Source organism: Salmo salar, chromosome 25 (genome assembly GCF_965601325.2).
Source record: "Salmo salar chromosome 25, fSalSal1, whole genome shotgun sequence".
NCBI lineage: Eukaryota > Metazoa > Chordata > Actinopteri > Salmoniformes > Salmonidae > Salmo > Salmo salar.
In genome coordinates, this window is record NC_138315.1 from 33,766,005 (window position 1) to 33,793,849 (window position 27,845).

The 27,845-nt window shown below is 43.7% G+C and overlaps 2 protein-coding genes across 3 annotated transcripts; both read left to right on the plus strand.

The window, feature by feature from the left end:
• Positions 1-1,348: 1,348 nt before the first annotated feature.
• On the plus strand, positions 1,349-6,605 carry LOC106586622 (titin). The gene is made up of 6 exons (XM_014174106.3): positions 1,349-1,481; positions 2,367-2,654; positions 2,767-3,012; positions 5,130-5,375; positions 5,823-5,975; positions 6,118-6,605. Exons 1-6 carry the CDS (start codon positions 1,370-1,372, stop codon positions 6,162-6,164), a joined length of 1,092 nt encoding a protein of 363 aa, XP_014029581.2. The 5' UTR covers positions 1,349-1,369; the 3' UTR covers positions 6,165-6,605.
• An 8,708-nt stretch (positions 6,606-15,313) lies between these two features.
• On the plus strand, positions 15,314-24,986 carry LOC106586623 (immunoglobulin superfamily member 2). 2 transcript variants are annotated; one of them, XM_014174107.3, is made up of 11 exons: positions 15,314-15,539; positions 16,308-16,682; positions 16,888-17,304; positions 17,568-17,978; positions 18,854-19,237; positions 20,002-20,376; positions 20,483-20,875; positions 21,985-22,410; positions 22,579-22,977; positions 23,535-23,954; positions 24,062-24,986. In XM_014174107.3, exons 1-11 carry the CDS (start codon positions 15,476-15,478, stop codon positions 24,262-24,264), a joined length of 3,867 nt encoding a protein of 1,288 aa, XP_014029582.1. In that variant the 5' UTR covers positions 15,314-15,475; the 3' UTR covers positions 24,265-24,986. The 2 variants fall into 2 exon arrangements, with proteins under 2 accessions (XP_014029582.1, XP_045563421.1); XM_045707465.2 differs by having other exon boundaries at positions 24,065-24,986.
• Positions 24,987-27,845: the final 2,859 nt, after the last annotated feature.

Below are 27,845 nucleotides of genomic sequence, written 5' to 3' on the forward strand. Positions count from 1 at the left end.
GCATATTTCATCTCTCAAATCCACCCACACAACATTTCACCCCCAGGTATTTAAACGCTACTTACATTTTGAAACATCATGTATCAAACAGGTATCATACACTTCTGCATACTGACTGCCATATTGATCAAATGTTTGAAGTTATCCTTTGTTTTAGTTTAATTGAATGTTTAAATGTTAAGAAATGTTTAAATCAGAAAGACCTGTCAAAGCACTTTACATACACCTTATCCACCACCGATGTGTAGCACCCACTTGGTGATGCATTACAACCATATTGTTCCAGAACGTTCACCACACATCAGCTATCAGGGTGGAGAGGTGAGGAGTATTATGCACATGGGTGTTGTGTGCTCTGTTTGAATGTATTGCTCAATCTGAATTTCTCTTAGATAGCAGAAGGTTATTCTATGCCTGACCAGACTGTGATACCCTGCCATTAGATTTGGTCCTGTAGCTCCTTAAAGCCACCACTGTTCACTCTATGAGGAATTTAGTCTAAACTTTCTGACAACAGATTCCAAATAAACTGTATACACACTAATTTATGACACTTGCAATTGTAAAACCCCAATCTACCACTCTAAACTCCTCAAGTCAGTCTATAGTACTGTCATCATCCTTTGTGTCCCCACATCCCAATCGCACGTTTTCAAAAGCAGTTATACGCTCAGCTACTACAGACCAGATCATACATCAACATGACTTAAGCCTCAATCAGTTTGATTCCTTACCCTATTTTAATCAACAGTGTGAATTAACCCATGCCACCGATTGGATAATGGAAGACGTCGGCCACAAGCTTGACCCAAGACAATTTGTATGCAGAAAGGGCAGGTCGACGACAGATGCCTTGGTCAGTCTCCTAGACATTAAACAAAGGTTAAATAAAACTAAAATAAACATTTCAACACAACATAAAATCCACTGATGCAAGAAAGACCATCTGCACTATAATAACAACAGATTTTGACAACGTCTTCAACAACGTTGATATACTGACATGAATGTCTTCTTGCAGACAGTCAGTCTCTGGCCTCCCTGTTGTAAGGTGTATCAAAAACATTGTTTTCTTTTAGGCTGGTCCTGAGGCTGCCTTCTTTGCTTCACTGTGTGCTGAGTTGTAAACACACATACACACAGGTTTGCAACAGTTCTCAGAGTTTGCAACATTGTATCATATCAGTCAGTCAGTGAGAAGTCTGATCCCTCTGACTCTCCCCACTGTTATTATTATAATAATCTCCCTGCTCATTCCTGGGCTGAGACTACACAGGCGCACACACACACACCACACACACACACACACACACACACACACACACACACACACACACACACACAGGATGTCCCCTTGCTCTGAACAATAATGAACAGAGTGCTAACACACACAGACCCAGTCTGTAGCAGGTGTAATCACTCCTTCAGAATGGCCTTGGTGCTGCTGATATCTCTTATCCTCCTCTCTCTGGGGTTTGCAGGTGAGTACGAACTTAACCTCATTTTAGTTTCATCTCAAATTTAAAGATGAAGTTGATCTAATTCTGTCTGTTTTTATGGTTTAGCTGTTAGTCTGGGTGATGTGCTGGGTAAAACTAATATTGCTGCACAATATTCATATCAAAATCAAATAAATCATTAATTTTGCTTCTAAAACTTTTGAAAAAAACATCCCACGAATGGTCTTATTTTCACTCACAGTGATGCATTAAACACTATAGAGCAAACCAGAACCAAAGTTTATTTCACCGTTTTCAGTTAGCCTGCATCCATAAGAAATTGTCAACAAAATATATGAAATAACCATTTAATTGATTTGATGTCATAGACTTGATTCCATTGAAAGTACAGTTTTTGTTGTTGATCCCTCCTCCTACGCCTGACCTAGATAGAAGAGATGTGAGGGTGATTTGTAAGATTAGTCTTACCAACACCCCTCTCAATCATCATCAATGCAAACGAGCTCAAGTTCATTTCACCATATCATATATTCTGGCTGTAATAAATATTTTTTAATAACCTTCATACTAATGTATTGTTTAGTATGTACGACCTGACGAAGATCCAACTCGGATTGAAACGTTGTCCTTGTGTGTCTGATTAAATCCTCATGGGAGCATACCAGAGTTGCGGACATTTCTTTTTTCTTTGATACATTTCTCTCCTACACCTGATTAGTTGGATGTGCATATTTTCAATTGTTTCTATTAATTAGAATGTAGGCCTATAGTATTTTTTGTAAATTGTAATTAATTGAGTTATTTAAGTACAACATATCCTGTTGTGCTTAATGATTATTTGACACTAACAGTAATCTCCAGCGGTAGCTGATGGGGCTGTAAATGTACATTTCACTGTATGTTTAGGTGCTGACGAGGAGTGTGTGTACGCTGCTGTCGGGACGACCAAGGTGATTGACCATGATTATCCGGGCCTGGAGTTGTTTGAACAGTCATTCCACTTACGGTGGACCCATGACTCTAAGATAGTTTACAACAGCAAGAAGGATGCTGCAAACAAATACCACACCACAAAGAATGGTTCTCTGTTGCTGGAGAACCTACAGCTGGATAACGCTGGGACGTATCAGGCTACCATCTACGACAACCTGGGAAATCACATGAAGTCTACCGTAACTCGCCTGTGTCTGCTCGGTAAGTACAGAACACACAAACAATACAGAAAACACACATACAATGTGCACACACACACTCACTCAGTGTTAGGGAAAATATGTGGTCTTGTGTGTGTGTTTTGTGTTCTCAGCACCTGTGTCTAAACCCCGTCTGACACACACCTGTGATGGAACATCTGTCACGCTGAGGTGTGACGTGGTGAACCCTGGGGTTGTGATCATAGTGTGGCAACATAACGGAAACACACTGCCAGGACAGACAGGCACTACTCTGACCATAACCAAGGCAACGCTCAAACCTGAAGACAGTTATGCGTGTACAGCGAGTATTAAAGCCAGCGAGGAGAAGAGTGATGATGTTTACCCTGAATGCACAGGTGTGTAGAACATACAGTCGGAAGTTTACATACACCTAAGCCATATACATTTAAACTCAGTTTTTCACAATTCCTGACATTTAATCCTAGTAAAAATTCCCTGTCTTAGGTCAGTTAGGATCACCACTTTATTTTAAGAATGTGAAATGTCAGAATAATAGTAGAGAGAATGACTTATTTCAGCTTTTATTTATTTCATCACATTCCCAGTGGGTCAGAAGTTTACATACACTCAATTAGTATTTGGTAGCATTGCCTTTAAATTGTTTTACTTGAGTCAAACGGTTTGGGTAGCCTTCCACAAGCTTCCCACAATAAGTTGGGTGAATTTTGGCCCATTCCTCCTGACAGAGCTGGTGTAACTGAGTCAGGTTTGTAGGCCTCCTTGCTCGCACACGCTTTTTCAGTTCTGCCCACAAATTTTCTATAGGATTGAGGTCAGGGCTTTGTGATGGCCACTCCAATACCTTGACTTTGTTGTCCTTAAGCCATTTTGACACAACTTTGGAAGTATGCTTGGGGTCATTGTCCCTTTGGAAGACCATTTTCGACCAAGCTTTAACTTCCTGACTGATGTCTTGAGATGTTGCTTCAATATATCCATGGATTTTCTTGACTCATGATGACATCTATTTTGTGAAGTACCTCCTGCAGCAAAGCACCCCCACAACATGATGCTGCTAGCCCCGTGCTTCACGGTTGGGATGGTGTTCTTCGGCTTGCAAGCCTCCCCCTTTTCCTCCAAACATAACGATTGTCATTATGACCAAACAGTTCTATTTTTGTTTCATCAGACCAGAGGACATTTCTCCAAAAAGTACGATCTTTGTCCCCATGTGCTGTTGGAAACCGTAGTCTGGCTTTTTTATGGCAGTTTTGGAGCAGTGGCTTCTTCCTTGCTGAGTGGCCTTTCAGGTTATGTCAATATAGGACTCGTTTACTGTGGATATAGATACTTTTGTACATGTTTCCTCCAGCATCTTCACAAGGTCTTTTGCTGTTGTTCTGGGATTGATTTGCACATTTTGCACCAAAGTACGTTAATCTCTAGGAGACAGAACATGTCTCCTTCCTGATCGGTATGATGGCTGCTTGGTCCCATGATGTTTATACTTGCGTACTATTGTTTGCACAGATGAACGTGGTACCTTCAGGTGTTTGGAAATTGCTCCCAAGGATGAACCAGACTTGTAGAGGTCTACAATTATTTTTCTGAGGTCTTGGATGATTTCTTTAGATTTTCCCATGATGTCAAGCAAAGAGGCACTGAGTTTGAAGGTAGGCCTTGAAATACATCCACAGGTACACCTACGATTGACTCAAATGTTGTCAATTAGCCTATCAGAAGCTTGTAAAGCCATGACATAATTTTCTGGAATTTTCCAAGCTTTTTAAAGGCACAGTCAACTTAGTGTATCTGACTCACTGGAATTGTAATACTGTGAATTATAAGTGAAATAATCTGAATGTCACGTCCTGACCATAGTAAGAGGTTATTTTCTATGGTAGAGTAGGTCAGGGTGTGACAGAGGGTGTTTTGTGTTTTTTCTAGGTTTTCTATATCTATGTTTAGTTCTAGTTTTCTATTTCTATGTTGTTGTTTTTTGGGATGATCTCCAATTAGAGGCAGCTGGTCCTCGTTGTCTCTAATTGGAGATCATACTTAAATAGTTTTTTTTTTTCCACCTGTGTTTGTGGGTAGTTGTATTCTGTTTAGTCTATGTACCTGACAGAACTGTGAGCTGATCGTTTTCTGTTTGTTATTTTCTTTAGTGTTCTGTGTTAAAATAAATTTCATCATGAGCACTCAATACGCTGCGCTTTGGTCCCCTCTCTACGACAGTCGTTACACTGTAAACAATTGTTGTAAAAATTACTTGTGTCATGCACAAAGTAGATGTCCTAATCGACTTGCCAAAACTACAGTTTGTTAACAGGAAATTTGTGAAGTGGTTGAAAAACGTTTTTTAATGACTCCAACCTAAGTGTATGTAAACCTCCGACTTCAACTGTACTACATTTAAGTAACCTGTTTACACAAGTCACACACTCACAGCCAGTGTTAGGGCAGATACTGTATGTGCTCTTTACAATGTGTGTGTGTTTTGTGTTCCCAGTGGCTGTGTCTAAACCACGTCTCACACACACCTGTACTGACGCATCTGTCACTCTGAGGTGTGATGTGGAAAACCCTGTGAATGTGAACGTGACGTGGAGCCGTAACAGTAACACACTGCCAGGACAGACAGACGCTACTCTGACCATAACCAAGGCAACGCTCAAACCTGAAGACAGTTATGCGTGTACAGCGAGTATTAAAGCCAGCGAGGAGAAGAGTGATGATGTTTACCCTGAATGTACAGGTGTGTAGAACATACTACGTTTAAGGAACATACCTGGTGATGTAAGGATCTATGTGTAGCTGGTGCAGAGGAGTCAGGCGTAGGACAGCAGAGATGAATAAATGAAAGTAACTTTACTCAAAGTCATCAAAATACAAGAGAATTACCAAGCCCACAATACGGACCACAATACAACAAACAATCACTCACAAACAAACATGGGGAACAGAGGGTTAAATAATAAACAGGTAATTGGGTGAGTGAAACCAGGTGTGTAAAACTAAGACAAAACAAATGGAAAATAAAAAGTGTCTAGAAAGCCGGCGGTATCGACCGCCGAACGCCGCCCGAACAAGGTGAGGGACCGACTTCGGCGGAAGTCGTGACAAGTGATGATGATGGTGATGAGGATGGTGGTGGTGATGAGGATGATTATAATGATGACGATGGATGATGATTCTTCTGCAGATGATGATTCCTCTGCAGTGCTATTGTTTGGGATGGAGCTATGGCTGATGGTGTTGATTCTGGCTGGCGGAGGTGGTCTGCTCCTCATCCTCATCATCATCACCTTGGTGTGTGTCTGCAGGAGCCGCAGGCAGCACAAGAGACGCCTAGAAGGTACTGAACACAAAAACACACGTTATCTACATTATGATAAAACCCAAGCTACTCACACTGTACCAACATTTAACTCCATTACCTATGAATCCTAGCCCCTGATTTACCCAGATGTATTCTCTTCTCTCATGTTTCCCTGTAGAGGAGGAGGAGATGAGACTGGCCCCCCTCACCCATCCCACACGCTAAGCATACGTCCACCACCAACAAAGGGCCCAAAGCTGACCCCGGCCCCATAACAGAGCTGCGTCTCAGGCCACACCAAACTCCGGACCTCAAGTTTGACCCAGGTCTCCACAGCAAGCACCAGATGATGCTCAGACTCAGCCCATACCAATGCCCAGGTGGACAGGACCACGAAACCACAGGAATTCGGCATGTGTGTGTGTTTGTGTGCAAACATTCGCAAATTCTTCTTAACCACAACAACCCCTGTAATCACAAAAGTGGAATCTGTCAGATCTATATTCTTTACTCATAAAGTAACACCAACCTGACTTTACTAGTACTGCTTCAGAAGTCGCTATCATGACATTTGACATCTATAGCATCATAATCAGGGAGCTATATTTGCAGATATTTTTCAGATGAGATGAAGAGGAATAAATATCTTTGATATGTTGAAACATATAGTGCTTGTTCATCTGATGTGTTCCTATGGGTAATGTAATTAGTACATATCTTGTGAGTTATGGTCTGTGTATTTTGTAGCTATGTGGTTTGTACTGAATGGTTGTTCCTGGGGTCCTCCTGTTCTAACTGAATGTTCAGCAAACTGGCCGCTGTGGCTCAGCCTGTCTCTCAGACTCACACCACATCCTGGCCCTCCAGTGCACTCAACAGGCTGAGTTCTCATGGGTGTATAGATCTCTATACCACACCTGCAAGACAAAGAAACTGCATGCTCTGCAGTGCAGAGAGATAAAAAAGTATGTGTGTGTGTGTGTGTGTGTGTGTGTGTGTGTGTGTGTGTGTGTGTGTGTGTGTGTGTGTGTGTGTGTGTGTGTGTGTGTGTGTGTGTGTGGTGTGTGTGTGTGTGTGTGTGTGTGTGTGTGTGTTTGAGAGAGACAGAGACAAAGAGAAAGAGAAGTGCATAGTTTCAAGGTAGTTATGAATCCATAATAATCCTCTGTGAATGACAGAGAGGATATAATTGGGTGAATGTGGGTGTGAGACCTGTGGGTAGGGTGTAATGTTTACCTTTATTTCAACAGGGAAGTCATATTGAGACTAAAGTCTCTTTTACAAATTAGCCCTGCACAATACAGAAACAAGCACATACAACAGGCAAGAATAGATACACACAAATATAGACAATATACAAGTTAAATACACATTAAGATGCAAAGCACACTCCATTAAAACAAGCACATTCTTTATTATAAAAATCCTATGTCAGCTGTTTGAATTGCCCTACACTCTTAGGGAAAAAAAGGTGCTATCTAGAACCTAAAGGGGTTCTTCAGCTGTCCCCATAGGAGAGCCCTTTGAAGATCCCTTTTTAGTTCCAGGTAAAACCCTTTTGGTTCCAGGTAGAACTATTTTGAGTTCCATGAAGAGCCTCTGTGGAAAGGGTTCTACCTGGAACCATATAGGGTTCTCCTATGGGGACAGCCAAATAACAATTTTTTTCTAAGCGCGTACGGACTTCAAACCATCCAATCAAAATGTATTTTGGAGATTATTCCAAACATAGAGTGCAAGGAAATTAAAGACCGATTTATCTAACTCTAACGAGTTTGATCATTTGTCATTTTAAATCTTAACAGTGATGTTAGGCTAGTCGGAAGCTTTTGGAGCAGGGCTTTGTAAACAAAAAGAGTGTAATGATGTGATCTATGTGACTTTAAATAGGTTCAACCAAACTTTTGGTAAAGAGTGCAGTGATGAGTAGTAAACTGCCTCTTGTGATAAAAACAAAGTCTCACCAGTGGGTAGGATATGGGTAGGAGGTGAGACCTGTAGGTAGGGTGTGAGACTTGTGGGTTGGGTATGTGACCTGTGGGTAGGTTGTGTGACCTGTGGGTATGATGTGAGTCCTGTGGGTAGGTGGTGAGTCCTGTGGGTAAGGGTGAGACCTGTGGGTAGATTTGAGACCTGTGGGTAGGTTGTGAGACCTGTTGGTAGGGGGTGAGACCTATGGGTAGATGTGAGACCTGTGGGTAGGTTGTGAGACCTGTTGGTAGGGGGTGAGACCTGTGGGTAGATTTGAGACCTGTGGGTAGGTTGTGAGACCTGTTGGTAGAGGGTGAGACCTGTCGATAGGTGGTGAGACCTGTGGGTAGGTTGTGAGACCTGTGGGTAGGTTGTGAGACCTGTTGGTAGGGGGTGAGACCTGTGGGTAGATGTGAGACCTGTGGGTAGGTTGTGAGACCTGTAGGTAGGGGGTGAGACCTGTCGATAAGTGGTGAGACCTGTGGGTAGGTTGTGAGACCTGTGGGTAGGTTGTGAGACCTGTTGGTAGGGGGTGAGACCTGTGGGTAGATGTGAGACCTGTGGGTAGGTTGTGAGACCTGTAGGTAGGGGGTGAGCCCTGTCGATAGGTGGTGAGACCTGTGGGTAGGTTGTGAGACCTGTGGGTAGGTTGTGAGACCTGTAGGTAGGGGGTGAGCCCTGTCGATAGGTGGTGAGACCTGTGGGTAGATGTGAGACCTGTGGGTAGGTTGTGAGACCTGTAGGTAGGGGGTGAGCCCTGTCGATAGGTGGTGAGACCTGTGGGTAGGTTGTGAGACCTGTTGATAGGTGGTGAGACCTGTGGTTAGGTTGTTAATTTAGCACATGAATAGATGCCTCTCTGGTCTGACATGTGATATTACACTTTCAAACTTTGCATGAGTTAAAACTCAGCATTCCATTTAATTATTTAGCAGATGTTCTTGTCCAGGGCGACAACAAGTGCATTAAATTCAAAAAGCTGACACCCACACACAGTCCCAAGCTCCCCACCGACCTGTCTCTTTCTCCACACATTCATTCTCAAACACACGGTCCCAGCTCACTCTCACACAGAAACGGCTACAGGTGCTATCCTGTGTATGTGTGTGTAGAACTTTCGGAGTGTGACGCTGCCGTGGTAACACTCTGAGCGGTAACACACTCCTCAGTCATCATGGTTGTGGCGGGGTCCCAGCACAACACTGTGGAGATTACCTGCTTCTTGTCATCAGAATTCGTTGTGTTATTACTGTTATCTAACATTACTAGTAGTAGATAACATTACTGTTATCTAACATTACTAGTAGTAGATAACATTACTGTTGTCTAACATTACTAGTAGTAGATAACATTACTGTTATCTAACATTACTAGTAGTAGATAACATTACTGTTGTCTAACATTACTAGTAGTAGATAACATTACTGTTGTCTAACATTACTAGTATTAGATAACATTACTGTTATTTAACATTACTAGTAGTAGATAACATTACTGTTATTACTGTTGTCTAACATTACTAGTATTAGATAACATTACTGTTATCTAACATTACTAGTAGTAGATAACATTACTGTTGTCTAACATTACTAGTAGTAGATAACATTACTGTTATTACTGTTATCTAACATTACTAGTATTAGATAACATTACTGTTATCTAACATTACTAGTAGTAGATAACATTACTGTTATTACTGTTATCTAACATTACTAGTATTAGATAACATTACTGTTATTACTGTTATTTAACATTACTAGTAGTAGATAACATTACTGTTATTACTGTTATCTAACATTACTAGTATTAGATAACATTACTGTTATTACTGTTATCTAACATTACTAGTATTAGATAACATTACTGTTATTACTGTTATTTAACATTACTAGTAGTAGATAACATTACTGTTATTACTGTTATCTAACATTACTAGTATTAGATAACATTACTGTTATTACTGTTATCTAACATTACTAGTATTAGATAACATTACTGTTATTACTGTTATCTAACATTACTAGTATTAGATAACATTACTGTTATTACTGTTATTTAACATTACTAGTAGTAGATAACATTACTGTTATCTAACATTTCTAGTAGTAGATAACATTACTGTTGTCTAACATTACTAGTAGTAGATAACATTACTGTTATTACTGTTATCTAACATTACTAGTAGTAGATAACATTACTGTTATCTAACATTACTAGTAGTAGATAACATTACTGTTATCTAACATTACTAGTAGTAGATAACATTACTGTTATCTAACATTACTAGTAGTAGATAACATTACTGTTGTCTAACATTACTAGTAGTAGATAACATTACTGTTATTACTGTTATCTAACATTACTAGTAGTAGATAACATTACTGTTGTCTAACATTACTAGTAGTAGATAACATTACTGTTATTTAACACTACTAGTAGTAGATAACATTACTGTTATTTAACACTACTAGTAGTAGATAGCATTACTGTTATCTAACATTACTAGTAGTAGATAACATTACTGTTGTCTAACATTACTAGTAGTAGATAACATTACTGTTGTCTAACATTACTAGTATTAGATAACATTACTGGTATCTAACATTACTAGTAGTAGATAACATTACTGTTATCTAACATTACTAGTATTAGATAACATTACTGTTATTTAACATTACTAATAATAGATAACCTTACTAGACGTGTTACCTGTCCCAGACCTGCTGTTTTCAACTCTCTAGAGACAGCAGGAGCGGTAGAGATACTTTGAATGATCGTCTATAAAAAGTCAACTGTCATTTACTCCTGAGGTGCTTACCTGTTGCACCCTCTACAACCACTGTGATTATTATTATTTGACCCTGCTGGTCATCTATGAACATGTGAACATCTTGGACATGTTCTGTTATAATCTCCACCTGGCACAGCCAGAAGAGGACTGGCCACCCCTCATAGCCTGGTTCCTCTCTAGGTTTCTTCCTAAGTTCTGGCCTTTCTAGGGAGTTTTTCCTAGCCACCGTGCTTCTACACCTACATTGCTTGCTGTTTGGGGTTTTAGGCTGGGTTTCTGTACAGCACATTGTGACATCAGCTGATGTAAAAAGGGCTTTATAAATAAATGTGATTTATTGATTACTGTTATCTAACATTACCAGTATTAGATAACGTTTCTGTTATCTACTACTACCAACAGACAAGTGGACAGACCTGTGTCCAGCGGTTGTGAAAGGGATCATAGGCTTCCACACTGGTGAGCCTCTGGGTCCCTCAGAGCAGGCCGGGAGTGGGCTTCAGCCAGATGCAGCACAGCTACACAGCTCTCGGGTTGGAGAGAGTCAGCCAGGAACCCTGCACAAGCCTCTACTGCACGGGGAAACTAGAGAGAGTAGATGGATACAGGGAGAGGGAGAGAGAGACAGAGGCAACAGATCAAGTCAAGATGACAGACAAGAGGTTTTATCTTCATCTAACTAACATTTATCTGACTTCAATCATCTCTCTCAAACACACAGGCGCACAGGCGCACAGGCACACACACACACACACACACACACACACCACACACACACACACACACACACACACACACACACACACACACACACACACACACACCACACACACACACACACACAGCTGTGAGGTTCATTCAGGCCAGAGTAGAAAACTGATCCTGAGGGTTAACATCAAGTATGACTTTCACTTCCCTGTCTCAGCAGTCAGCAGATTTAGACTAGAATACAGTAATATGTTATCTGTCACCTGATTTAGACTAAAATACAGTAATATGTTAGCTAGCACCTGATTCAGACTAGAATACAGTAATATGTTAGCTAGCACCTGATTCAGACTAGAATACAGTAATATCTTAGTGGTCACCTGATTCAGACTAGAATACGTTAGCTGTCACCTGTTAGCTGTCACTTGATTGACTAGAATACAGTAATATCTTAGTGGTCACCGGATTCAGACTAGAATACGGTAATATGTTAGCTGTGCACACCACAGGAGGTTGCTGGCACATTAATTGAGGAGAACGGGCTTGTGGTAATGACTGGAGTGGAATAGTTGGAATGGTATCAAATACATGGTTTCCATGTGTTTGATGCCATTACATTTGGTTCGTTCCGGCCATTATTATGAGCCGTTCTGCCCTTAGCAGCCTCCACTGGTGCACACCTATCCCAGAATTTAGAGACAATATTCCCACCAGCCCTTGAATGCACATTCACCACAACACAGAACTTCATAGCATGTGTGTGTTTATTAGCTCTTCCTGTCAGGCCCTGTTGCTGATGCTTTGTGATTGGTGGATGTCATGTGGTACATGATGAAGCAACATTCCTGTTCTAGATCCCTCCCTCCGCTGTCAATCCCTGGAACTGGCCGTTGGACACCTCCCCTGCTCTCCCTAGCACAGGTACACGTGTTTGATGATTTGTAGCCATCTTTTTATTAAGGACCGGACTGAGCAGATTCCACTCTGCTTCACGTTGTGCCTACTAACAGCTCAGGGCTGTGGTATATTTAAGAAATAAGGCACGAGGGGACGTGGTATATGGCCAATATACCATGGCTAAAGGCTGTTCTTCCGCACGACGCAACGCGGAGTGCCTGGACACAGCCCTTAGCCGTGGTATATTGGCCATATAACACAACCCCCCAAGGTGCCTTATTGCTATTATAAACTGGTTACCAATGTAATTAGAGCAGTAAAAATAAATGTTTTGTCATACACGTGGTATAACACGGCTGTCAGCCAATAGGCATTCAGGGCTCAAACCACCTAGTTTATATTGGCCATTAGTCTTCCGTTGCCATACCTCCAAAATTGCGTCTTTGTCACGGGAAGACTGGTTCTCGACGAGGCTAATTGGACACACCGCGTCTGGTCTCATTGTTTAATGATAGATCTAATCATTTGTGCAGGGCCTATTTTGTGCTTTCATGACCGTTGTGAACAAGTACCAAGTTGTCTTACTCAGCGTTAAAGCAGCCTGAATAGTTGTAGCTGCAGAAATAGTTCAAGTCCACACAGTGGCACTATCGAGCCACGCAGCCCAAGCTCACTAAATAAACTACAGTAGATTTATAGGTACATCGTATCATCATACCCTCTTCTCACCATGCATTTTCTCTTTGTCCACTAGGTCGCAGTGGCATGTTAATGTACATGTGATTCCAAAATTATCTTGGGGAGAATTGATTATTTAATGCTGGGACACAGGTGTAATCATAATACAGACAGGCATCTTTTCTCTGTAATATCAAATTATTCTGAGACGAGAATCAGAAGGCATAGAGAACACATGCACATGCACACATACTGTACCAGCCAAAAGTTTGGACGCAACCAACTCATTCAAGAGTTTTTCTTTATTTTTACTATTTTCTACATTGTAGAATAATAGTGAAGACATCAAAACTATGAAACAACACATATGGATCATGCACAAGCCCAAAAAGTGTTAAACAAAACAAAATATATTTTAGATTTTAGATTCTTAAAAGTAGCCACCTTTTGCTTGATGACAGCTTTGCACACTCTTGGCGTTCTCTCAACCAGCTTCATGAGGAATGCTGAGCACTTGTTGGGTGCTTTTTCTTCACTCTGCGATCCAACTCATCCCAAACCATCTCAATTGGGTTGAGGTCGGCTGATTGTGGAGTCCAGGTCATCTGATGCAGCACTCCATCACTTTCCTTGGTCAAATAGCCTTTACACAACCTGGAGGTGTGTTTTGGGTCATTGTTCTGTTGAAAAACAAATGATAGTCCCACTAAGCGCAAACCCGATGGGATGGCGTATCGCTGCAGAATGCTGTGGTAGCCATGCTGGTTAAGTGTGCCTTGAATATAAAAAAAATCACTGTCAGTGTCACCAGCAAAGTACCCCCACACCATCACACCTCCTCTTCCATGCTTCACGGTGGGAGCCACACATGCAGAGATCATCTGTTCACCTACTATGTGTCTCACAAAGATACAGCGGTTGGAATAAAAAATCTCAAATTTGGACTCATCAGACCAAAGGACAGATTTTCAACAGTCTAATGTCCATTGCTCATGTTTCTTGGCCCAAGCAAGTCTCTTCTTGTTATTGGTGTCCTTCAGTAGTGTTTTTTTTGCTGCAATTCTGAACAGTTGATGTTGAGATGTGTCTGTTACTTGAACTCTGTTTAGCATTTATTTGGGCTGCAATCTGAGGTGCATTTAACTCTAATGAATTTATACTCTGCAGCAGAGGTAACTCTGGGTCTTCCTGTCCAGTGGCGGTCCTCATGAGAGCCAGTTTCGTCAGAGCGCTTGATGGTTTTTGCATCTGCACTTGAAGAAACTTTAAAAGTTCTTGAAATTATCCAGATGGATTGACCTTCATGTCTTAAAGTAATGATGGACTGTTGTTTTTCTTTGAATATTTGAGCTGTTCTTGCCATATGGACTTGCCATATGGACTTTACCAAATAGGGCTATCTTCTGTATGCCACCCCTACCTTGTCAAAACACAACTGATTGGATCAAATGCATTAAGAAGTAAATTCACTTTTAACATTTTAAAATGCCAAGAGTGTGCAAAGCTGTCATCAAGCCAAAGGGTGGCTTCTTTGAAGAATCTCAAACATAAAGTTTTGATGTCTTCACTGGGGGTGACTGTTGGTTGGCAAAATGAAGAAGAATACTAAACACGTTTAAGAACATTCTAATGTTATATATAAAATACTTTTATTTAACTAGGTAAGTCATTAATCAAGAAATTCTTATTTACAATGACGGCCTAGGAACAGTGGGTTAACTGCAGAACGACAGCTTTTTACCTTGTCAGCTCAGGGATTCGATCTAGCAACCTTTCGGTTACTGGCCTAACACTCTAACCACTAGGCTACCTGCCGCCCCAATACAGTTTCATGTATTCATTTGCTGGGTGAAAATGAATTGAAATGCATTCCAGGTGACCACCTCATGAAGCTGGTCGAGAGAATGCCAAGAGTGTCATCATGGAAATGGGTGGTTACTTTGAAGAATCTTAAATATGATGTTTTGATGTCTTCACTATTATTCTACAATGTAGAAAATTGTAAAAATAAAGAAAAACCCTGGAATGAGTAGGTGTGTCCAAACTTTTGACTGGTACTCTACAAGCACAACATGTACGCGCACGCACACATGCACGCACGCACACACACACACACACACACGTATGCAATCACACACACACACACACGAGCACACACACACACACACACACACACACACACACACACACACACACACGACACACCACACACACACACACACACACACACACGTATGCAATCACACACAGACACTGTGTGTTCTTTTGTTTTCAGTTGCCAGGAAACCAAATCTCCTGCTTCCTCCCAGTCTGTCTGCAGAAAGTATTCAAGAAAAGATCATAACACCACACATATTACCACAGACAGACAGACAGACTGACAGACATACTGACAGACAGACAGACCGGAGGTGTCTAAGAGCAGATAACTGAAACTGGTGTGTAGTTTGGTGTGCAGTTTGGCCGAGCGTGTCGTTCAGTTAGGGGCAGGATGGGGTGTCTCCAGCCGTACATTACCAGTATCCTGCTCCTCCTGAGTGGACTCATCCAATGGGGTAAGAGGATCTTCAGGTCATCACACACACCTCCAGTCCTACCCATGGGGGTGCCTGTTGGTTGGCAAAATGAGGAAGAACACTACACACATTTAAGAACATTCTAACGTTATATGTAAAATGTGACACAGTTTCCTGTATTCATTTGCTGGGTGAAAAAAGTATCTGCTTAAAGGAACAAAATGTGCAAATACTCGGTTCTCTTTGACCTGTTAATTATCAGCAAAGTCCAAAGTATTGAGTTGCATTTTAGAGTCCTTTGGTCAGATGATGGGGGTGGACTGTTGAAATGGCCAAGGTTCTATATCAGTGTTTATAAAAGCTCCTCTCTTCATAGTTGGTCTACTGATGAAATACAGTTCGCGTGACAGAAAATGTCTACTTGGAATGAGTCACATAATGTTTTTGATTTGATCAAACAGGCGCTATGAAAACAATTAAACTAACACAAACCCTGGCGATTGAAAATGATTTATTCCAGATTGCAATGTAACTGTAGTAATTACACCTTTTGATTAGCAGCACAATCAAACCTCCCCACAGCAGGTGTTAGTCTAAGAGATGGAGCTGTGGCTGTTTTCAAGCCATTACAATTGTCACATGACAGTTGCGATATGAATGCATTATTTATAGTTTGTTGATGAGAGGCGGACATTGCAGACTGCAACCATTATAAAAAAGAGAGGACATATTTGAAGCTAGATATAATTCTGTTTAAGTTTGTCTGAGAATATCATCTTCCTGTATTTACTTATATTCTCCATCTAGGCGGGGCCAGGGTGCTTGTAGAGGTGCAGTCTGGCCCTCTGCATCGTGTGATTGGCTACCCTATCTCCATCTCCTGCAACGTGAGTGGCTTCTCTAACCCGTCGGCCCAGCAGGACTTCAGATTCTCAGTCTACAAACCAAAAAATCCCACCCAGGAGATCCAGATCATCAGCACAGATGACGACAACTATGCCATGGCGGTGTACGGTGCCCGCGTCAGGAGGGCTGGCATCACTCTGGAGCGCCTGTCAGTGACCTCGGTCCTCTTCCACGTGAAGAGTCTGGAGGACGGGGACGAGGGCGAGTACGAGTGCCACACCCCAAACTCAGAAGCTGTATATGACGGAACGTACAACGCAAAGACCACATTGAAGGGTAATGTTTTTTTTCTTACTTATTCTTCTAATTTTGCCTAAATGACAATGCTTTCTGTGGCTGCTGTATGTGTATCATTAACAAGCCATTATTTGAAATAACTCTGGACTTATCACATAGTCATTTGTCTACCAGATATACTGTATCAGTCAATCAGAACCATACTGTAGTGTTGATGTCCATCCCTCAAATCCTGTTTCCATAGTGACTGGGGACACCCTGACAGCCTCCTCCACTGGCCCCGACTCCTTTAGCCTATCAGAGGGTGACGACCTAACCCTGCAATGTCTCATCTCCAGCAACACCTTCCAGCACACCCACCTGTCCATCACCTGGTATCACCATGGAGACAGGGAGGCCTCGCCCCACCCCATCATCTCTCTGGACCGTGATTTGACAGTGAGTCCGGGTCAGCGGTTTGAGGGTCGGTACCAGGCAGGGCTCATTGTTCTGGACAAGCTGGAGGAGGCCACCTACAGGCTGAAGATGGCCAGGATTGAGCTGTCCGATGCAGGGAGAATCTCCTGCCAGGCCCAGGAGTGGATCCAAGACCCAGACCGGAGCTGGTACCCAATTGCCCAAAAAGACACACAGCCAACCACTTTGGAGGTCAAAGCCATAGGTGAGAAACACCTTAGTGTTTTTTTGCTTCCGATCCTTAGCCTTAGCCCAAATTGTGTTTACACATCCATCAATTATTTGGGTGATTGTTCTGGGTTATGAGGACTTATGGCTTAAGAGGACTTACGCCCATTCACTCTTTTGTCTTATTTCCTACAACTAAATGCTGAGATGGGGTTTCCTGTGTCTCAGAGGTAATTATGAGTGATGAGTTTCCTGTATGTCTAAGAGATTATTGTGAGTTATTTCCTGTCTCTCTCTCAGTGGTGGCTCCAGACCAGGGCTCTGGTTCTATGGGGGTGAGTATGACCGTGCACAAAACACAGCTTCAGAAGGGGGAGGAGCTATCCTTGCAGTGCAATGTGAACACACAAGGCCCGGTGGGTCAGTTCTTCTCAGTGGCCTGGGTCAAGGACAACCAGGAGCTGGCCCAGATTGGGCCCACGGGGGTGCTGTCTGTGGGGCCGGAGTACGGGGGGCGAGAGAGGGGGGGTGAGCTGAGAGCTGTGCGAACGAGGGAGAAGACACACCTGCTCACCCTGCGACCCGTCAGAACCCAGGACCAGGGAGTGTACCACTGCAGGGCCTGGCCACAGGAGAGGGATGGGAACGGGGTCTTCACACAGGGATCCACCCAGGACTCCACCACAGAGACTATCACCATCACAGCTACAGGTGAGTGATCTGACACCAAGCCAATCAGAAGCAAAGCTACAGGTGAGTAAGCAAGTAAGAAGCCAATCCAAGTCAGAGCTACATTTTTACGCTTACATTTTAGTAATTTAGCAGATGCTCTGTGATCAGAGACCTGGAGGGGAGTTGCAGTGAGATTAGTAGGCGAGCAGCCTCTAGTAAAGATGAGGTCAAGCGTATTGCCTGCCTTGCGAGTTTGAGTGGATTGGGAAAGGGTGAGGTCAAAAGAGGCAAGGAGGGGAAAGAGAGTTGGAAAGAAATGAATCAAAGGCAGATGTCGGGAGGTTGAAGTCTCCAAGTATGAAGATCAGTGAGCCATCGTCAGGACATAAGCTTATCAAGGTGTCAAGCTCATTGAGGAGCTCTCCAATGGCACCGGGTGGGCGATAGATGACAATAATGTTAAGCTTGAGTGGACAAGTGACAGTGACAGCATGGAATTCAAGTGAGGAGATGGACAGGTGAGAGAGGGAGAAAAGAGAACATTTCCACTTAGGAGAAATGAGTAGACCTGTGCCACCACTGCGACGACCAGATGCTGTCGGACTATGAGAGAAAACACAGTCAGATGAAGAAAGAGCAGCTGGGTCATTAAGATGAGTCATCAAGCACTGAGTCAGAGCCAGAGAAATACTGTAGGTGTTTCATCAGCTTTCCATGTGGTTGCTACACCAAGCAACAACAGGGGGTGAGATCCTCAATAAGTTCAGTTTGTGCGTTGACCTGGCTCTGAACACAGTTATTACATATGTACAACACACACACACACTCATCACACACACGCTCATCACTCACACACACACACACTTATCACACACTCATCACACACTCAGCACCTTCTTTTTGTCTGTTCTCAGAAAGTGGTTTGGCTGTTGCCATGGAGACCCAACAGGTGAGTGTTGACGAAGGGGATGCGCTACAACTCACCTGTAGAGTGAGCGGGGTCAAGGGTCAGCTCTCTGTCACCTGGCAACACAGATCAGCCTCAATGGCAACAGGCCCCTTCAGTGATATCATCAGCCTGAGCCGGGTGGGTGTGATGGAACTGGGGGCAGAGTTTGGGAAGCGTAATGTTCGTACAATGCGTCCCATGGCAGACACATTCACCCTGGAGCTGGGTGAGGTCACGCCCTCTGATGCAGGAACCTATCAGTGCACCGTCTCTGAGTGGACCACGGAAGCCAACGGCAAGAAAACTCACAGCCAATCACAGGACTGCAGCGTAGAGGTCCATCATGTGGGTAAGAGAACTTTCTGCATCGTAGTGCTAGAGGCGTCACTACAGGCCCGGGTTCAATCCCAGGCTATGTCGCAGCCGGCCACGACCGGAAGACCCATGAGGCGGCGCACAATTGGCCCAGCGTCGTCCGGGTTAGTGGTTTGGCCGGCCGGGATGAGAGAGAGAGGTCATAGCCATGGGAAGTAGGGTTGTTGAGGGTGCTACAGCACCACCTAAAAAAACAGAATAAAAAACAAATGTGCGCTGGGCCTACTAGTCCTGTATTAACAGACCTATATAACAGTCTGTATTGAGGGCAAAACAGAAAACCTCCACCCTCACCCCCAAACTACTTCCTGCGGCTATATGGGAAAGGGAGAGGGAGAGATTCAAAGTTGACAAACATAACAGAAAAATGACAACTAAATATTTGCTTGCCTCGTTGATCTCCATGAATATTTAATTTAACCCAGCACAAATATTTATTCTTCAAAGTTACTGGAGACAGTGTTGGTAAAGATCAACTGAGCAAGAAGCATGAGGTAGGCTTTCAGCTCCCACATTATCTATGTAGAGATCAATAACTTTATACTTGATGACTGATCTCTCACGTCAGATAGATTGATTAAATATTTTTGCAGATGACCATGTTCTCCTTATCCTCACAGCCACTGTTAGAGTTTGGCCCTAAGAGGCCTGATAGTTGTCATCAGTGATATCTCATCGTTGTCATCTCAGTGGTATCTCATCATTGTCATCAGTGATATCTCATCATTGTCCTTGCAGAGTCTCTGCTGAGTGTGGTGCTGAGTAGTCGTGGTGTCCAGGTGACAGTGGGGGGTGAAGTGGAGCTGGTGTGTCGGGTTCGAGGGCCCTCCCTCCCGGTTACTGTAACGTGGAGCCTGCAGCGTGATGGGCAGTCTGCCCCAGACAACATCCTGACACTGTCGTACACTGGTGACATCACGTGGAGTGGCGACCAGAGCAACTACCAGTTGAGGGCGACCACCGGGAAGAAGGAAGTGCGTTACTACCTCCGCATCATCAAAGCGAGCCACAAGGAGGCTGGGCGCTACCAGTGTGTGATCTCAGCGTTCCTGCAAGGGAGACACAGGAAGTCGCAGAACTCCAACGCTCTGGGTGTGCTGGTCCAGACTCCAGGTAGGTCAAAAGCTACAGGTCAACAGGTCAACCTGGGGTTAGAGTTAGGGTCTCAGCCTCCATCATGCTTTCTTTATTTCTGTTTTTCTCTCTCTCCCTCTTCCAGAGAGTGTACTCACCTTGTCTTCTAGCTCCTCCCCTCTGGATAAGAGTGTCAAGACAGACATACAGATGGAATGCTCCATAGCCAAAGCAACCTCTAACTCATCCCGCTTCGCTGTCAGCTGGTTGGCCCAGAAGAACGGGGAGGGGAACAAGACAGTCCTCAGCTCAGACCGTGATGCTGTGATAACGCTAGGGCTGGGGTTAGGCACAGAACAGCGAATCAGCATGAGAAGACGTGAGGGGTGGAGCTTTGAGCTGACCATTCGACAGGCCCGTAGCTGGGACAATGGGATGTACTACTGCGTGGTGGAGGAGTGGCTACAGGATCCTCACGGCCAATGGTACAAGCTCCCGCCCTCTTCTGCAGCCATGGAACTCCGCCTACAAGAGACAGGTGAGTTACTCCGATTACTGCAGGTTAGGATATGGACCTGAACTGTACTGATTTTCACTGTACTGATTTGCTGAATTGGCCTGTTTGCCCAATTTTTTTATTGAATGATTGTTTCCGGTCCTTTCCCTACTTTCTCTCTCATTCTCGCTTTCTTTCTCTCCCTCACCCTCTCCCTACTTTCTCTCTCATTCTCGCTTTCTTTCTCTCCCTCACCCTCTCCCTGCTTTCTCTCTCATTCTTCCTTCCTTCCTTTCTTTCTGCCCCTCACCCTCTCCCTGCTTTCTCTCTCATTCTTCCTTTCTTTCTCTCCCTCACCCTCTCCCTGCTTTCTCTCTCATTCTTCCTTCCTTCCTTTCTTTCTGCCCCTCACCCTCTCCCTGCTTTCTCTCTCATTCTTCCTTCCTTCCTTTCTTTCTGCCCCTCACCCTCTCCCTGCTTTCTCTCTCATTCTTCCTTCCTTCCTTTCTTTCTGCCCCTCACCCTCTCCCTGCTTTCTCTCTCATTCTTCCTTCCTTCCTTTCTTTCTGCCCCTCACCCTCTCCCTGCTTTCTCTCTCATTCTTCCTTTCTTTCTCCCCCTCACCCTCTCCCTGCTTTCTCTCTCATTCTTCCTTTCTTTCTCTCCCTCACCCTCTCCCTGCTTTCTCTCTCATTCTTCCTTTCTTTCTCCCCTCACCCTCTCCCTGCTTTCTCTCTCATTCTTCCTTTCTTTCTCCCCCTCACCCTCTCCCTGCTTTCTCTCTCATTCTTCCTTTCTTTCTCCCCCTCACCCTCTCCCTGCTTTCTCTCTCATTCTTCCTTTCTTTCTCCCCCTCACCCTCTCCCTGCTTTCTCTCTCATTCTTCCTTTCTTTCTCCCCCTCACCCTCTCCCTGCTTTCTCTCTCATTCTTCCTTTCTTTCTCTCCCTCACCCTCTCCCTGCTTTCTCTCTCATTCTTCCTTTCTTTCTCCCCCTCACCCTCTCCCTGCTTTCTCTCTCATTCTTCCTTTCTTTCTCTCCCTCACCCTCTCCCTGCTTTCTCTCTCATTCTTCCTTTCTTTCTCTCCCTCACCCTCTCCCTGCTTTCTCTCTCATTCTTCCTTTCTTTCCCCACCCCCCCTCTCTCCCAGTGAGTGACCTCAGTGTGGATAAGACAGAACAGGAGACGGAGGTCAGAGAGGGGGAGGGAGTGGAGCTAACTTGCACTTTGACCTCTGGTGCTTCTGACCCCGCCTCACTCTACGCTCTCACCTGGTTCTACTTGAAGCGTGGCTCCTCCTCCTCTTCCAGAGTTCCTCTTGTGATTCTGGGCCGTGATGGCTTACTGAAGTACCCTGAGGACCAGGACAACCAAGGGCTCCAGGACCAGAAGGGGAGGCTGATCTTCTCCAGGCCCACTCATGGTACCTTTCTGCTGGGTCTGCAGAGAGCTCTTCAGGGTGACAGTGGAGTCTACCAGTGCCAAGTGGACCAGTACAAGCTCAATCATGAGGGCATCTGGGAACAGACTGCTTCAGACCAATCAGGCACAGCTGACCTCACAGTAAAACCAATAGGTAAGTATGATGATTATGATGATGGTAGTCATCTGATTTCCAGCTCAACTCATCTATGTGTCTGTGTGAACGTGTACACTGTGTTTTTGTCTATGATTGTCTGACTGTGTGGACTCTCCCTTGCTCTCCCTCTCTCTCCCTCTCTCTCCCTCTCTCTCCCTCTCCCAGAGAGTGTACTCACCTTGTCCTCTAGCCCCTCCCCTCTGGATCAGAGTGTCAACACAGACATACAGATGGAATGCTCCGTCGTCAAGCAAACCGCTAACTCCTCCCGCTTCGCTGTCATCTGGTTGGCTCAGAAGAAGGGTGAGGGGAACCAGACCCTCCTTCAATCATACCATGACGGCGTGGTAACGGTAGGCCAAGGTGCGGGATTAGGTGGTGAACAGCGAATCAGCATGAGGAGACGTGAGGGTCGACGCTTCGAGCTGACCATTCGACAGGCACGTAGCTGGGATAGTGGGATGTACTACTGCCTGGTGGAGGAGTGGCTACAGGATCCTCTTGGTCGATGGTACAAGCTCCTGCCCTCTTCTGCAGCCATGGAACTCCGTATACTCCAGACAGGTGTGTTATCCAGTCACGGCTAGAAGGGATTTTTTTTTTTGCATTTTAGCTAACCCTAACACTTTTCCTAACCTCAACCCACTTTTCCTAACCTGCTGCTTTAATTCTCCTAACCTGCAGCGTAAGTTCTCCTAACCTGCTACGAAAAGTCAAATCGGACAAAAGCTGTATTCCATCTAGTCAAAACCGAGTTACCCTGATAGCAAGGCAAGGCAATGCTGCATTGGTAGAAGGACATGGATCTGCAATGTATATCACATCTATAGAGTATCTTGTTGTGCTGATTTGCAGTTTCTCTGACTTTCTCTTCAATTCAATTCAATTCAAGGGGTTTTATTGGCATGGGAAACATATGTTAACATTGCCAAAGCAAGTGAAGTAGATAATATACAAAAGTGAAATAAACAATGCAAATGAACAGTAAACATTACACTCACAGAAGTTTCAAAAGAATAAAGACATCAAAAAAAGTCATTATGTACATATACAATGTTGTAACGATGTACAAATATCTGACCCTGCCTCTCTCTCTTTCTGTCTCTCTCTCTCTGTCACAGTGACTGACCTCAGTGTTAACCAGACAGATCTGGAGATGGAGGTCAAAGAGGGGGAGGGGGCAGAGTTGACCTGTGCCTTGACCTCAGGTGACCCCGCCTCACTCTACGCTCTCACCTGGTTCTACATGAGGCGTGGCTCCTCCTCCTCTCCCAGGGTTCCCCTGGTAATTCTGGGCCATGATGGTGTCCTGAAGTACCCTGAGGACCAGAACAACCAAGGGCTCCAGGACCAGAAGGGGAGGCTGATCTTCTCCAGGCCCACTCATGGTACCTTTCTGCTGGGTCTGCAGAGAGCTCTTCAGGGTGACAGTGGAGTCTACCAGTGTCAAGTGTACCAGTACAAGCTCAATCATGGCAGCTGGAAATTAAGTGCCACCAACCAATCAGGAACAACCAACCTCACTGTACAACGACCAATAGGTATGATGTCATCATTTATGAGTCCATGACATCAGACTGTACAAATACAGCTGAATCAGAATGTGTTGTCTTTATTTCTCACCTTCTTCTGTTCTCTCCTTCCCCAGAAGATGTGTCTGAGTTGCTGTCTGAACGAGGATTCGTCATTGAATCAGTTCTAGGCATCCTCATCCCTCTTGTCTGTATCCTGGCAATTCTTGTCATGGTGCTGTCAATCAAGCTGAAGCGGCAGGGCTCGGCTGGAAACAAGAAACAGGCCAACTCTCTGTGGCTGGAGCAAAACCCACTGAATCCACGCCCAGAAGACTGAGCACAGGGGAGAGGAGAGAAGTGAAACAGAGAGAGGATGCGTAGATGGGAGGAAGAGTACATCAGTGAGGAGAAGACATGAGGAGAGAAAAGGAGAGGATGTGGGATAAGGAGGGATGATAAGAGTGGGAAGGGGGGATACGTGAGAGAACAGGAAAGGAGATAGGGGGAGAGGGCAGAATGAGCATTTTTTGGAATGTTAATGTGATTGATTTTTGGATCCAAGCATGCTTTTTACTTGTTTACACAATATGATTTACAGTTGCACACATCTTCTACAACTTGAAATGTACATTGGCACTGCTTTAACTTTGAGACAACTTTTTTCAAATGTAGTTTTACATCAGTTTTCTCTGATGACTCAAAGCTATAGACTCAAGGACTAGCAGCGCTGAAACCTTGGATCATGTCTGATCATTGTTTGTGTGAATGACTTTTTCACAAATATTATATTTATGAATTGTTGAAAGATATTCTGCCATGTTCTGTACTCATTTGTAACATTTTGCCTCAAGAATGAATCAGTTTTATTTCTTAACTTGTTTGAGTTGGGACTGCTTACAAGACTTTTGAAACACTTCTGAAAGAACTCTGAGAAAGACTTTATGATATCACAAACATTTTATATGAAGAGATGAATAAAGCGCTGTTCTTAGACATGTTTCATTTGTAAAGTTGCTGGTGTATTATCTGGTTTGTAATAAATATAGTATTATCACATGACTGATCTTCTTGGCTTTCTAACTCTGTCAGCATGGGACTGTGTGGAAAACTATCTCTCTGTCTCGTGTGGATGTGAATGTGGTGGGTTATGCTTCCTCTCTCCTTGTCATATGTGCAACATATTGAAAGCCCGTTAAACAGGAAGTAATTGCATCTCTACCCTGTAAAGAGGAAGCATCTGTGGTCCTGCTGAGTTCTGCTGAGCTCTGAAAGGCCCAGTCATCTCTGGTCCTGCGGTCTGAATGTCATCTATGTAGGTCAGAGCAGGCACACTATGAAGAGGAAACATTCACACACGCACAGTAGTCTATTACCAAGTATTCATTATCGCAAGCTTTTCATCAGTGAATGTTCCATCTCTGCTGTGCCTTGGCCATTGGGAAGTGGGCTGTGCATGTATGCGAGACATGACAAAAGTTGTGGTTATGGCTGCCTAGTTATGTATTCACTGGTTCTCAGTGAAACAGCTCACTCTAGTGGAAACTGTGTGCAGAGGCACAGAGAGTTGCTTTACTGTAATCAGTCTTTATATTCATTTATAATAGTTTGTAATAGTAACACTATACTACTATTCTGATTTATATGTGAATAAACCAATCACTTTATAACATAAATTATATTAGGAACATGGAGCTAGGAGCATCTTAAAAATATTTTGCACTAAACCTGAGAGATGTCTACACATTGCTCGTGGTATTGCATGTACCACCCTGAGAGTGATGCTGTGTGTGTGTCTCTGTGTTTCAGAGAGTGCTGAGTCTTCTAGCAGATGTTGCTCCTGCACAGTGGAATGCCGGCGGTACAGAACATTACCTACAGAGGAAGAGTGTCAGCATGGAACTGCTCTCTCTCCTTTCTACCTTCATCTCGCTCTCTATTACTTTCTCTCTCTTTCTCCTCTCTGCATTCAGCCTATCAATGTTTAACACAGCCCATCTGTGGGGGAGTTTGGGAGAGAATAGACTCCATCACTTAGTGCTCTCGCACCTTTGAGCAAAAGGACTCGGACAACAGGCTCTTACATTACAAGAGATGTTCCTGGCAAATCAACTGAGGGTGTACCAGCTGTGGACAGTCTGTAAAAATAACGGGTTCACAGTGTAAGGGGAAACAGTACGGTGTACAGCCTATGAAAAGATGTGACAATGTAGAGTAGAAATGTATGATAAGAAGCTGTGAATAGATTGTCAAGTGTTGAGAGGTGAGAATGTACATTGGCTCAGTTGGTAGAGCATGGTGTTTGCAACGCTAGGGTTGTGGGTTCATTTCCCACGGGGGACCAGTACGGCAAAAAGAATGTATGAAATGTATGCATTCACTACTGTAAGTCGCTCTGGATAAGAGCGTCTGCTAAATGACTAAAATGTAAAAATAAACTGGGTGGATCGAGCCCTGAATGCTGATTGGCTGACAGCTGTAAATCAAACCTTGTACCATGGGTATGACAACACTTATTTTTACTGCTGTAATTACATTGGTAACCAGTTCATAATAGCAATAAGGCACTTCAGGGGTTTGTGATATATGGCCAATATTCCACGGCTAAGGGCTGTGTCCAGGCACTCCATGTTGTGTCGTGTTTAAGAAAAGCCCTTAGCCGTGGTATATTGGCCATATACCACACCTCCTCTGGCCTTATTGCTTAAATAGAACACACAATCTTCAACCTACAGATACATGTTCTGGCTCTACAGTATGTGTGTGTGTCTGGATCTTGTTAAATCCCCCACTGGTCCACAGCGCAGTAGAATACCAAGGGGAGATTCTTCAAAAGAAAAACACTCTTAACTCTCCCTTTCAACACTTCTGCCCACTCGCGTTGCTATGGCAGCGCTGACAGTGCAAACAATGCACAAACCGTTTTTCAGAGTTCGTCAGTCAATCGCGTGTCATTGTGTGTGTGTGTGTGTGTGTGTGTGTGTGTGTGTGTGTGTGTGTGTGTGTGTGTGTGTGTGTGTGTGTGTGTGTGTGTGTGTGTGTGTGGTGTGTGTGTGTGTGGTGCGTGTGTGTGTTCATCCAGAATCCTCCGCTCCCTCTTCACTCACTGAGTGTCAGGGCTGATCAAACTCTCTTAATTTGTTCCTGTGTGGAAGATAGAGGAGATGAATCAGTATATCAGGTGCAAATTGGTTGTATTTATTTAACAGTGCAGATGACAATTGGATCCAGTTGTATTTACATAACATACAAATGTAGAAAAAATATGAAGAAATTATTAGCTTGCAAAAATAATACACTTGGTTGACATAAAAACATACCAGGCCAAAGCAGTACTAGACTATATCAATTAGAGGAAACAGACAAAACGCCTCAAATTAATCGACAATGCATTTACATGCATGTATTTACATGCAACAGAAATTATTAATCCAAAAATAGATGAAAAAACAATCATTTTTATTGTTAAACTTGACTGTATAAACGTATAGTGTTAGCCAGCTAGCTAGAGTGTACAAGTTAGCTGGTCCTGCTTTTGGACGTACTACATGCTGACGTAGCACCACTATTCAAATCCTGCATTTGGGAAGGAAATAAAGAGCATATGAGCATCAATCTCTTATTTTGGGATGCACACAAACACACACACACTTTCAAGCAACACCAACTTGTAGTAGTTTGAGTAGCGTGCAGCATTAAATGGTAGGAGTTAGGTTTGAGCGACTGTTATTGATCTATAGCCTGTTTATGTTCGGTGATTCCCTGCCTCTCTCAGTCTCTCGCTCAGCTTCTCTCTCTCTCATTACTTCTTCACCATCTCCCTCTTTAACTTTCTGGAATCCATCTATCTAACACACAGACTACACTCAGGACTGTACAGTCTGTCAGTCTCTCTCTCTCTCTCAGTCCTGACGTTGATCC